At 43.6% G+C, this 13,094-nt stretch overlaps 1 protein-coding gene across 4 annotated transcripts in view; it reads right to left on the bottom strand.

Annotated features, from left to right (window-relative positions):
• Positions 1–13,094, bottom strand: part of cabin1 (calcineurin binding protein 1) — a 678,888-nt gene that overhangs the window by 17,389 nt on the left and 648,405 nt on the right. For all 4 annotated transcript variants that reach the window (XM_068055415.1, XM_068055418.1, XM_068055416.1 and 1 more), the window contains 2 exons: positions 8,533–8,821; positions 2,411–2,587 (listed from right to left, as the gene is read on the bottom strand). In XM_068055415.1, coding sequence (XP_067911516.1) covers positions 2,411–2,587; positions 8,533–8,821 — 466 coding nt within the window. The remainder of the gene's footprint in view (positions 1–2,410; positions 2,588–8,532; positions 8,822–13,094) is intronic.

Here is a 13,094-nt window from a genome sequence, read left to right as displayed (position 1 = left end):
GAAACAGTGACAGTAACAGGGCAAGGCTGTATCAATAAATATTAATGACCAGGATACATCAGTGTAATTAAATGATGAGTCATATTTATGATTTTGCAACTAGCAGCCTGTCATTTACAGGTTGTTTTGCAGTTTAGTGCTTTAGGAGTTTAGCCATGCCACACTGGGGCTCTCAAACAGAAAGCTAGTTACATTTAATATTTCTACTTTGCCTATGTTATTTTGAATATTTTAGGTGATTTGATAAGCTGTGATGACAGATGTCATTGACACTTATTAACAATTAATGTTTAAAAAAAATTAATGGAAATGCACAAAAAAAAACAAACACTTGGGTGGTGGAGAGTTGCTGAAAAACCTCTAACAAAATTCCACTAGTCAGTGACTGTCCTGTTCAGCAGCTTTTACCAGTAAACATTTGGCGTTCTAGCTGTCAAAAATGATCAATTTCACAGTAATGGCTGATGTGTTTTAGCATTTCAGCCATGTATCTGGTTTTTGATAAAATGGGAATAAGATATCACGGGCTGCTCCAATGAGAATCAGTCCCTCGTCTAGTTTTTATGGTAAAGGGACATTGATGTCAAAGCTGTCTTTCATTAATCACCTGGAAAAAAAAACAGTAACTGTTACTAAATAAGCTAAATATCGAGATTAAACTTTTGTAACCTTTAGCTCTGGCCTTTAGACATCAGTTTATTTTTGTAAACAAATGAGGAAAAGTGTGTGTTTTTTCCCATGGATATATATCTTTATTTCACAAAAATCAAACAAATGAGCAACAATGTATATAAAAATTAACACTAGTTTTTGGCAATAACTGGTCTAATGCTACTCGGGAGGACAGTTTAATTTTTATTAAACACCCTAGACAGTTATAAAAAGCTTTTCACATGGAAAATGGAGAACTCAAACCAAATCTCATGTACAAGAGGTTTTTAAAAGATCCATGATTAATGTATTGCATTATTTTAAGGAGTTGTTGGCCTTGGAAACTCAACTCTCTGCCTCATAGTGGGCCCAAGGCACAGGTAGTACAACACTGGGATCAGAAGGCTATATCAGAAACACAGGGCAGTGGGAGAAGGCTTCACATCTGTGACTTAGGATACCGATGACAAGGCTGTGCATGTGATTCCAAACTGGTCGAAGTGCTCACTCAGCCTTCTCAAGCAAACTTGTCTAGGAGAAGGAAAACTTTGATTTCAAAGCTGAGTTGGATGGACTCATTAGCTTTGATAGGTAACTGTGCTAGGGTGTCTACGGCTGAGCATCATTGGGACACCATGTCAACCTAGCAGGTTGGTTGGGAAATTGGTTGGATCAGTCATCTATTATTATCCAGCTGTCACGTGGGTCATCAAGGGGTGTGCCAACATCCTGTTGACTGTCACAGCTGACCTCAGGCTCCAAAATAGAGGGATTTTCTCCGCCATGAGGAGAGCCAAGAACTCTGAAAGGTTGGGATGTCCGATCTACCTCATGACACTCTGTAAGAACATGTCACAGTGATGATGATACAGTATTGAAAATGCAGAAGACAAATCAACATACCCAGAAAATTCAAAATCTTAAGCTTTTGACCAACAATCAGAAGAAGCAATGAAAAATTGCCAACGTCTCGTCATGAGAAATAGAATCAAGTCAGGCGAGGTCACTGAGAACTGGAACACTGTACTACAATGTACCCAGTCTGCTCACTCTACTCCACATCCTTTCCAGTTAGCAAGGGAAATGATGAGTTGTTGAAGCTGGCTGGGGTAGGCAGGGGAGGGAAAAAGGTGTCCCTTTGTTTTTTTATAGGATACACAGAACTCATTAGTGCCTATGATGCTGATACACTGGATATGAATCACTTTATTACTACAGTTCCTGTGCTCTCCGGCACATTCATCAGTTAATCGCTGAACAGAATAATAGACAGTATCATTGCTGTGATTATACACAGAATACTGAATGTCATATGAGAAAGAAGCTGAAAATACTGCAACAGCTACTTAAAGAAGATTCACTCAGTGTTTAACAAATCACATCTCAACTAATGATTGTTGAATACAATCTCGTAGGTCTGTGCTGAAAGAGAAATGCATAGCAGATTGAAGCACAGGATCAGCTCCTGGGAGTGTGCCCCCAGAGTAACTATATTTGGTTAGGTTGCAAATGTAAAGTCAATGCAAAATGTTTACCCTGATGAACTGTGTTCCCTTTCAGTTGGTAAACCATCTTGGAGCTATCTATTACCAGTGCGGGTGTGACGTGCAGCAGTGGTGGGAGATTGGAAAGGTTTGACGCACCGTGTACTGCTGATGCTGCCTCCCTTTGGCAGCCTGTGCTTTGTGCCCAGCACACAGACCCATAGTTAACATATAAGCTACACATCTGTTAGTAACCTGCTGCTGGATATACTCACTGTGACTGGAACAGTGTGCAGGACGGGAGCCCTCATCTTGTTGAGTGTATGTGCCCTCTTCTTGCCAATGAGAGGAATCATGGGATGAAGCAACGGTGGCCATTTTCATCTGCTGGCACAAATGAGTCTCCTGGTGCCTATAACTCAGTTCTTCTAGAGGCTCCTCTGAATCGTCATCTGAAAAGCACAGTGCACAGAACAGACCCACTGACTCCAGTTCATTACTTTCAATGCTGTCCTACCTATTCACCAAGTGTTCTCACCAGACTTATTTAGGGTAATGCCACCAATATACCACCTGCATCACACATTAGTACTGTGCCTATATATTTCTTGTGAGACACTCATACCTGCTCCACAAATTGTTCCCGCCATCACAATAGTCACCACTACTTCAAACTGGAGTTAAACAGCTCAATATCTTTTCTACAGACATAGCCCATGGTTGGAAGGGCTGAATTTGATAGATTTTTCAGTTCAAGTTAATTGCTCTGGGAAAGGATTCAAACAAATACTTTGGACAAATACCAGTTTTATCAGGAAGTGTGTGTTGAGATGAAAATATTACATCTTTTCAAAAATAGTTGTAACAACTTCCAAGGGGTACTGATGAGACATAAAGTAGAAAAGCACAAAATATATTAGCTCATTCTGAAAGAGAGAAAAGAAAGACTTGCATTTTAACAGCACTTTTCACGATAGTCACTGTTGTAATGTAGGAAACGCAGCAGCAAGGTTCCACAAACAGCAATGTGATAATGACCAGATAATCTGTTTTCCTGATGTTGGTTGTGGGAATAATATTGGCTCCTGCTCCTCTTTGAAATTGTGCCATGTGATCTTTAGCATCACACCAGCGTGGGAGGGGCCTCAGTTTAACAACTCATCTGAAAGATGGCACCTCAGACACTGCAGCACTCCCTCACTAATGCACTGAGTGTTAGCCTGGACTATGTGCCCAAATCTGGAGTACAACTTGAACGCACCACCTTCTGACTCAGAGGCAAGAGTGCTATCACTGAGTCACGGCTAACACAAATTCTGCATTGACCACCTTAAGAATGGATTTCAGGTAAATGCTTCAAATCTAAGTCTCTTGAACATACTGGGCTAAGGAGTTCACTGCCTGCTGGCCAGTGTGTGCCAAGCACCAGCCAGCATGTCTCTGCTTTACCATTCAGTGACCAACAGCCAGTAGGCACTCTATGGGCTGTCTTCTTTTTGGGTAAGTGAAGAACAAAGCAAAGCCAGTTTAACATCATGACATGGGCAAGGGCTGCTGTAACACAGCCCTGTGTACCACAGACATAAGGCCACCAGACTGTCTATAAAATTTCCTCTGGGGTCCAATAAAAGGATCAATGTCTCCTCAATCTACTGGCTATGAAGCTGAGTGAAATAGGCTTGGTGCATTTCCAGTCAACACTGGTCCAATGTACCACAATGCTCATAAATGGGGACACCTCACTTTGAGGGGCCATTGAATGACTCGTGTGAGAAATGAAGTCATCACAGTAGAGTGGTATTTTGAGGTTTGGATTATCAGTTTGGCTTAGTTGGTAACAATCTTTCCTCAGTCAGAAGGTTGTGGGTTCAATTTCCAATTCAGGATTTGAGCATATAATCTAGGCAGACTTGAGTGGTGTAGTGAAGAAGCACTGCATTTTCTGAGGTGCTATATTGCCATGTCAAACAGAGGTCCCGCCTGTCTGTTCCATTTGTTGAGATGGATGTTAACGATCCCATGGCACTACCTGAACAAGAATTTGGAATTCTCTCCGTGTCCTGTATAACATCCATCCTTCATCATATACTATTAAAAAGCAGACCAACTCATCATGCATGTTTGTGTGACCTGACTGTGCATAATTTGTTGCTGTATTTACATACATAACAGTAACTGCACTTCAAAAACAATTCATCCTTGGGACAATTGGGGTGGACAGTCTCACAGACACTGGAGGTCCCAGGGGGAATGAGCAGGACTAGACACACAAATACTGCAGGTCCCAGGGAGAATGAGCAGGACTAGACACACAAATACTGCAGGTCCCAGGGAGAATGAGCAGGACTAGACACACAGATACTGCGGGTCCCACGGAGAAAGAGTAGGACTGAACACCCAAATACTGCAGATCCCAGGGAGAATGAGCAGGACTAGACACACAGATACTGCAGATCCCACGGAGAAAGAGTAGGACTGAACACACAAATACTGCAGGTTCCAGGGAGAATGAGCAGGACTAGACACAACTACTGCAGGTCCCAGGGAGAATGAGCAAGACAAGACACAAATACTGCAGGTCCCAGGGAGAATGAGCAAGACAAGACACAAATACTGCAGGTCCCAGGGAGAATGAGCAGAACTAGACTCACAAATACTGCAGGTTCCAGGGAGAATGAGCAGGACTAGATACACAAATACTGCAGGTCCCAGGGAGAAAGAGTAGGACTAGACAAACAGATACTGCAGGTCCCAGGGAGAAAGAGTAGGACTAGACACACAGATACTGCAGGTTCCAGGGGGAATGAGCAGGACCGGACACACATATACTGCAGATCCCAGGGAGAATGAGCAGGACTAGATACACAAATACTGCAGGTCCCAAGAAGAAAGCGTAGGACTAGACAAACAGATGCTGCAGGTTCCAGGGAGAATGAGCAGGTCCGGACACACATATACTACAGGTCTCAGGGAGAATGTGTAGGACTACACACAGGCACATAGGTCCCAGGGAGAGTGAGCAGAAGTTTTCAACTTTTTTGCTATGTTTTTAGTGTGCCAACCATGGCTCAGTGGGTGACATGTTCGCCTGAGTCAGAAGGTTGTTGGTTCAAGTCCCAATCCAGAGCCTTGAGCACAAAAATCTTGGCTGACACTCCAATACAGTACTGAGGGAGTGCTGGACTGTTGGAGCTGCCGTCTTTCAGATGGGATGTTAAACTAAGGTCCTGTCTGTCCTCTCAGATGGACGTAAAAGATCCCATGGCACTATTTCGTAAAAGAGGAGAGTTAACCCCAGTATCCTGACCAATATTTATCCCTCAATTATCACCAGAAGATTATTTGGTCATTATCACATTGCTCTTTGTGGGAGCTTGCTGTGCGCAGATTGGCTGCCACATTTCCTGCATTACAACGATGATTACACTTCAAAAATACTTAATTGGCAGTAAAGTACTTTGGGACATCCTGTGGATGTGAAAGGTGCTATATAATTTCAAGTCTTCCTTTTCTTCTTTTACTCATTGCAGTCAATGTGTGAGTGTTTGTACATTTAGTAGGTCAGTGCATTGGACTAAAAAATGTAACCCTTGAAAGTTTAAGGCAGCCACAAAGGTACTTTAAGGGAATGCTCATGCTTATCACTCATGCATACCTCTTGTATTACAGTGAGAGGTGAGCAATCGATGATAAAATCACTGCTTCATTTAAGGAACTTGGCTGCTTGTCAGCTGCTCACTCAAGGCTTAGTTTTATGAAGCTCAATTGCCAGACTCAGCTCTGAAAGGGCGTTGTTAAGCATGTGCAGTTAATTAAACCCTAGCCTCAGAATCACAAAAGGTGCTGCTTGTACCCTTTTACCACCACGAGATGTCTACCATGCTTTGACAATGTGGATATTCGTTCCACCAAGCGACTGTATATCAATACTACACAATCTCTCCCAGTTTATTAAACTTTATCTATTGGTGTCATTTTTTTGAAAGGATCCCTCAATAATTAAAACATTCGCTCATTAAAGGATATTGCAAGTTCCTGCAATGAAATCATTGGAGCACACATCTCACATATAGGTCTCAAGATCTTGAACCTTGTGATGAAAAGAAGTTAACAAGACCATAATGAGAGGTCACAAAATTCTTCTTTCTGATTTTCTTAAATAAGAAGCAAGGAAAACAAATCTTTATAGACAGTGGCTTGGAATGTAGGATTCCCTGCCACAATCTTTTGTTGAAGCAGGGACTGTAAACTCTTTTAAAAGGACATTAAATAGTTGCTTGAAAATGAGGAAAAGTGAAGGGAACAGGGAGCGAATAGGAGAGTGGGATCAAGCTCATGTGGATACAGAATTGTCGGGCCTAATAAACTCTGTCTGTTCTGGAACATTCCATGACTCTACGATTAGAATGGACCCAAGGTAAATATAAAAAACATGGCTAATTTGGAACTAAGCCAGCACGATTTCCCTCTCTGACTCATTATTCTAACTCTTTGAGCCTTTTTTCCCCTCTCCCTTACCCAATTTACCACTGATTTGGAAAACAAGGACTTATTCTGCAAAAAATTTCTTAAAGGTATGAAAAGGTCATCGAAACAATCTTTGTTTTGAAACCTGCTTGCTGCCAAACGGCAAGTCATTTTTAGAAATTGTTTCCAGCCCTTACTGGAACATGGAGCTAAACTAAAGAATCCATCCAGGTCGCACTGCCAGCTAGCAATAAACTCAAGCTCTGCCTAACTACAGCACAAAACAGTCACAAAACAGTACTGTCTGCTCTAGCAACATGCCGTGCAATGAAACAGTAGGGCATAGGCCCAGACTCTATCACTCCTCAGAAAAAACACACTTGATCGTGGCTTTGCCAGAGAGAGAGGGGCAGAGCTGGGGCCAAAGGTTGTACCTACAAGCGTGGCTTGGCAGCTCACCTGGTGGGCAGATTTCTCGCATTGCTGCACAGCAGTATTGACAGGTACTGAGGAAGAATGGTGCATAGCAACAAATAAGAGAATGAATGGGAAAACGAAATTGGGAAATGCCCTCCCTCCATTACAAAGGACAAGGTCTGCCCCTATAGTTCAGTGATCAAAGACATTGCAGCTATGCCACTGAGCCACAGAAACCACAAAGCTGCCAGCTTCAGTCCAATCATTGGTCTGTGCTAAGTTAACCGGGTTAGCATTTGGGGAACTACAATTACAGTGAGCATCTACAGACTGGTTGGTGGTGTGGGGTACAGAGGGAGGATCAGCCAGGCTTCCTATCCTCAATACCCTGCTGGGTTGTGGCTGTGTGCAGATATTACACAAAGACAGGGTCCAGCACTGACTGCAATAACTCGGGCCAGGTGTCAGGAATTTAAGTTGTGTAGAAAAATTACAGAAGTTGGTTTTGGTCCCTGGAAAAGGGTGGCTTTGATATAACTGAATTAAGGTTTTCAAAGTGACGAAGGGGAATTGTTAAAAGTTGATCATATTTTCATGTTCAAGAATGAAAGATGTGGTTTAAAAGTGAACAACTAAGGACTGAATTGAGGGAGAATGATTTCAGACAAAGATAATAGACATATGAAACAAATAGCAAGAAACAAGACTGAAATAAGGGGATTGAGGGCTATGGTTGGAGGATAGTGTTCAGGATAGTGAGGTAGAGATCAAACAAATCTTAAATTTTTCAGTTTTCATAGGCTGCTGACGGTCATTGTTAGGGTCACCCATGAACTGCTCATGCTTGGGGAAGCTCTTGCAATATCTACGATCCAGACCCTGCATGAGTCACTGCCTTGAGGACAGGAGAGCAAAGTGAAGGAAAGAAATGGAAACCAAACTTCCCCTCCCTTCCTGCATGCTGTCCTTCATGAAAATTAAGTTTATAGGGGAAATAAAAATCCGTTCTTTGAAACCATCTCATTGCCTTCGCTGTTATAAAAAAGTGCCAACTCCACACTTACCTTATCCATACCCTATCCCACTACAAGTCCTATTTGCCTCTTGCACCTGTCCTCCCTGCTCAATATGAGCTCCTGGTTCCTCAACACTTGCAACTTAAAATTCTCAACCTTGTGAACAAATTCCTCCATGGCCTCATTTCGCCCCATCTCCGTAACCTCCTCCAGCCTACAAACATCCCCAATTTCTCCATCCCCCCCCCCCCGACTCCAGCTTCTTCTGTAACCCCACCATCTTTCAGCTGCATAAACCTCCTACCTTTCCACACCCTGGAAGATCCTTCTTCAGCCCCACCTCTTTGATCAAGCTTTTGGCTTCTCCTCCTCGTCTATCTCCCTTTAGCATGATGTCCATTTTTTCTTAGGCCTCTGTGAAGCACCTTGGGATATTTTCCTATGTTAAAGACACTTTATAAATGCAAGTTATTGTTTTAAGCAGCAGTAAAGTTTACCTTGAGTGACATATGAGTGGCTGGACAGTGTCTCTGTTGGACCAGCAGTTTGGGACTCAACATCTCGCGGCGTCAACATTGGTGTAACCTCGGCACCTCGGAGGTCCTCCTGGACAGTGTGGCTTAACCTCGTTTTAGACTGAGAGTCACTTGGCCTGACATTTTCAGGCACCACTGTGCTGGGTGTAGTCGAAGTGGGAGCAGATGTAGTGACAGTGCTGGGTGTGGAAGGGAAGAAGCTTTCCTTACAGTCCTTGGAGTATTTTGGTGTGGTTGGTGTCTCCCCCGACTGCAAGAACAAAAATTAACTTTAGACTTTTTATTGAAAGATTCAAAATATGCCCCACACTGCCTTCGAAGTAGTACCTGATGCTGTGTTTGGCACCTTCAAGACTGATAATGGATTTGTAGGGGCACAAGGGTCTCTGAATGATCATGTTTATTTTAAATTAAAAGTTGCCACTCTCTTTAGATTTGTGGAACATTGAGATTGTGAAAGATGCTATCATTCCTCTGTAGCTTCTTTTCCATGAAGTGTACAAAGCAGCTTGCAGCTGGTCTTCTCATTTCAGTGCTGAACCTTCTCACTCCTCTGTTTTGGCCTCTAGTTGGTATGTCTATCACTTTGTACTCATGACGTGGACAAATCAGAATCCAACCAATCACATGAACACAAAGGCACTGCCCAGTGCTTTCAAATTTGTCAATGCTGGGCCTGTATACACATCACAAGATGGGCCCTGATCTTTTCTACACACTGAGAGGAAGTGAGGAAATACCCTGTGGAGTTCAGCAATGTGCCAACTAAAATCCTGCTGATGACTTGCTTCTTCTGAGGATGGGGAATGACCTAGCGTAGACTGAAGAGGAGGAAAGTGATCCTTACAAAGGAATACAAACATCTAAAAGTTAACATTGTTCAGTAAAGATGATTCAAAAACATTAACCTTTTACAATAGCCGATCACAACAAGCTTGACTGAAGCCCTGCAAGACAGCAACACGTTAACGTGCCTTAGCGGGAAGCTGGAATACTGGCTTTGTTGGACAACTCAAAGTAGCAAACTTCCTTTTATGTCACTCTGCTTGCCCTGCCTCCCACCCCCAGCGAGTGTGTAGAGTTCAGACTGCAGTGATGACAGAGGGGAAAATGGGAATCATTGACAATCTCGCTTCCTACACCCTCCACCAACATGTTTGCTGAGGATTAGCTTGGCATTCAATGGTCTGTGTGGGACTGGTAAACATTGATCCCTGTGCTGTGGGAGAAACACACTGAAGAGTTTTCTTGTGGCTGATGCCAATCCATTCACACACTGCTGTGGTGCAAGATGCTAAACGGATTACACAAACACCCTTCATCAGACAATGCAATGGTCAGCTCATGTTAATAAGAGCAATTCAGAAACAGGTCACTGAGTACACAGGTCTGTATAAACTAAAAATTGCCAAGTCACACTAGGTTGTTACAGCCTATTGCAGGCCCGCTCCACACCCACAACTCCTGGCCCACCACCCGAGGGCTCGCTCCTGGCCCACCACCCGAGGCCTCGCTCCTGGCCCACCACCCAGGGCTCGCTCCCGACCCACCACCCAGGGCTCGCTCCCACCTGAGGCCTTGCTCCCACCTGAGGCCTCGCTCCTGGCCTACCACCCGAGGGCTCGCTCCTGGCCCACCACCCGAGGGCTCGCCCCTGGCCCACCACCCGAGGGCTCGCTCCTGGCCCACCACCCGAGGGCTCGCTCCTGGCCCACCACCCGAGGGCTCGCTCCTGGCCCACCACCCGAGGGCTCGCTCCTGGCCCACCACCCGAGGGCTCGCTCCTGGCCCACCACCCGAGGGATCGCTCCTGGACCACCACCCGAGGGATCGCTCCTGGACCACCACCCGAGGGCTCGCTCCTGGACCACCACCCGAGGGCTCGCTCCTGGACCACCACCCGAGGGCTCGTTCCTGGACTGCCACTCCTTTTGAGGTTTGGTGTCATATTTTGTTTTGTAATGCTCCTGTAAGGTGCCTTGGGACATTCAATTACATTAAAGTTGCCATATAAATATAAGTTATTGTTGTTGTTGCAGCACAGACTCAAGACAGACAGACTGCTGCTAATGCTTCATACCATATCCACTATCCTCTGTAGTCACCTCAGTTCAGAGTACTATATACTTCTAGATCTATCTTATTCTACTGGAGACATTTGTCTTTTGATGGTGTTATGACAGAGAAACACGCATTCTTTAGTTATCAACAAGTTAAAATGCTGATTCACAATCAAGTGAAACACAATGTTTGGATGCAGTAACAAGCTGAGACTAGCATAAAGCTCTGGCAAACAACACTGCAGTACACTACCTTCATCCTGCAACGTGTAGCATTCAAAACAAAATTAAAATCCTCCTCCCTCCATTTGAATTCTCAGCCCACACATTATCTGGTCAAACTCAGATATTAGGATTAACCAGAGGACATGAAAGAGATGTCTGGAACTGGGTTTCTACAGGCTGTCTGTAAAATCCCATTCCCACTTACTGTTGTACAGCCCACCTCCTTCCTTCCTTCCAGTTAGCTGTTTTGAGACCTGAGAGCCGCAGCATTCTCACACTCGGACATTCTTGGTGCAGCTTCCCGATCTTCTGATCCCTTTTTCGAATGAGACTGCATGTCAAGGCTACATGTAAATCACTTATGTCCAGAGTACACCTCCAGAAAAGGATGACAGAGGCACCATGACAACCATTCTATTAAACTGTTCATAAAATGGATATACTCAACCAGACACGTGGCTCAGAGGCTCTTTAGATTTTCTCTCTCAGAATCATTAAACCCCCTCAACAATTTACATAGCAACACTCAGGAAAAATCACATGGCAGGACACTTGTATTTTATTCATTTTTCTAAAAGGAAGCACATGAATCAGAAACTGCAACTGCAATTTTAAGCACACCGTGTTTTGAGCTCCCAGGGTGAACCCTTGTTCACCACTTTCCAATTATAAGGGAAAGAAATGAGCACAAACAGGCCTTCTTAGGTTTAAACAATAAAAGTGAAATTTATTAAAACTTAAACTCTAATTCGGTTAACACCTAAGGATACACGCTACACCCCACGATAGATATGCATACGCGATATGCACATGCAAATAGAGACAGAAAAGAGAAGCAAAAAAGTGGTCTGAGGCAATATCAGAAGAGTTTCTTGTTACTATGCTTCAAGCTCACTGTAGTCCTTTTGTAGGCAGTTCTTGCTTGTAGGTAATTCTTGCTATTCGTTGGGGCCCAGTATTCTTCTTAAACCTTGTTCACTGTAGGAGACTTTTCTCTCTTGGGGTTCATGTGTCTTCAATGGGTCTTCAGTTCCGTGAGAAAGAGACAGGAGCAGACAGGAGAGAGATGTTCTCAGTCAAGGAGCAAACAGCTTTCTGAGTTCCAATTCTCTGTGGCAAGTCCAAATTCAAAAAACTCCAACAGCCAGTTAGTAATGTGACTAAACTGGTTTGACCACAGCTTAGCAGTTAACTGGGAATGCTAGCCTCTCCACCTTCAACATCTGGTAATCAAAAGTCCATTATGGATTAAATTGGAGCAGGGAGTGGCCCCTTTGTCCTTTCCAAGTACTGTCTGTTACTATGCAAATGTCTTTCCAGTCACAGGTCTGGTGGGTTTTCTTTTAAAAAATAAGTTCTTTCTTTACTCCCGTAACAGTTTAAAAATTAATGTTCATGTGGTGAAATTAATGTCTCATTCTTGGCAGGTGGTGGAGGCCTGCATGACAATATGAATTAAAGTATTCTTTCTCTTGGGATAGAATCCCTGGAATACATAAGGAGAACTGTTCAGTTTCATGGTATTCTTCGCTACGAGGAGCAATTCTCTCTCCAATTTCTGGGAAGTGCCTAAACTCTACATGGCCCCTGTTATGTTGATGATAGGAGAACAATGGAAGCATTAGGTACCTATTGTTCAGGTATATCACACAAAATCTCCTCAGGTGTCATTTCCAAAAGCAGGAAATACAGTGAGCGCCACATAATGTCACATCATTCAAAGACTATTTTTCTCATAATCTCATGCAGGTTCTGCATGCTGAACCCCACCTGGTGGAATGTAATACATGGCTATGTGAATATTAGTATTTCCAATGGCCATTGGAATCTGCGATACAGGCATTGAAAGTTGAAACCCCCAAAACATTTCAACAACACATTGTCAAGCATCACTCCAGCCACTGAAACTACATGAAGTGCTCTACCTGGAGCTGCACCACGTACTCACCCAGGGAGGCACCGTGCACCAAGTTCAGAATCAGTTAGACACTTTGCAAAAACCCTGTTCCATAAAGTGGCATAGGCAGCCCAGCTATTCTATTTGGAAAAAGAATCCCATCTTGGATTGCAGAAAGTTAAGGGTCACCTACAGAGTTGAACCCAAGATCTAATGAGAACAAATAAGTCAGTCTAAAATATGGTGAAAATCTGAGGACATTTAGAAGGGCTCATGTGTTACAACTGTTCAATGTGCGGGTAGATGTAGGAGGCAACATTACATCTCTGCTCTCAGCCATA

The sequence above is a fragment of the Heterodontus francisci genome, chromosome 23 (genome assembly GCF_036365525.1).
Source record: "Heterodontus francisci isolate sHetFra1 chromosome 23, sHetFra1.hap1, whole genome shotgun sequence".
Lineage (NCBI taxonomy): Eukaryota > Metazoa > Chordata > Chondrichthyes > Heterodontiformes > Heterodontidae > Heterodontus > Heterodontus francisci.
This window is presented reverse-complemented; position numbering and strand designations above follow the sequence as displayed.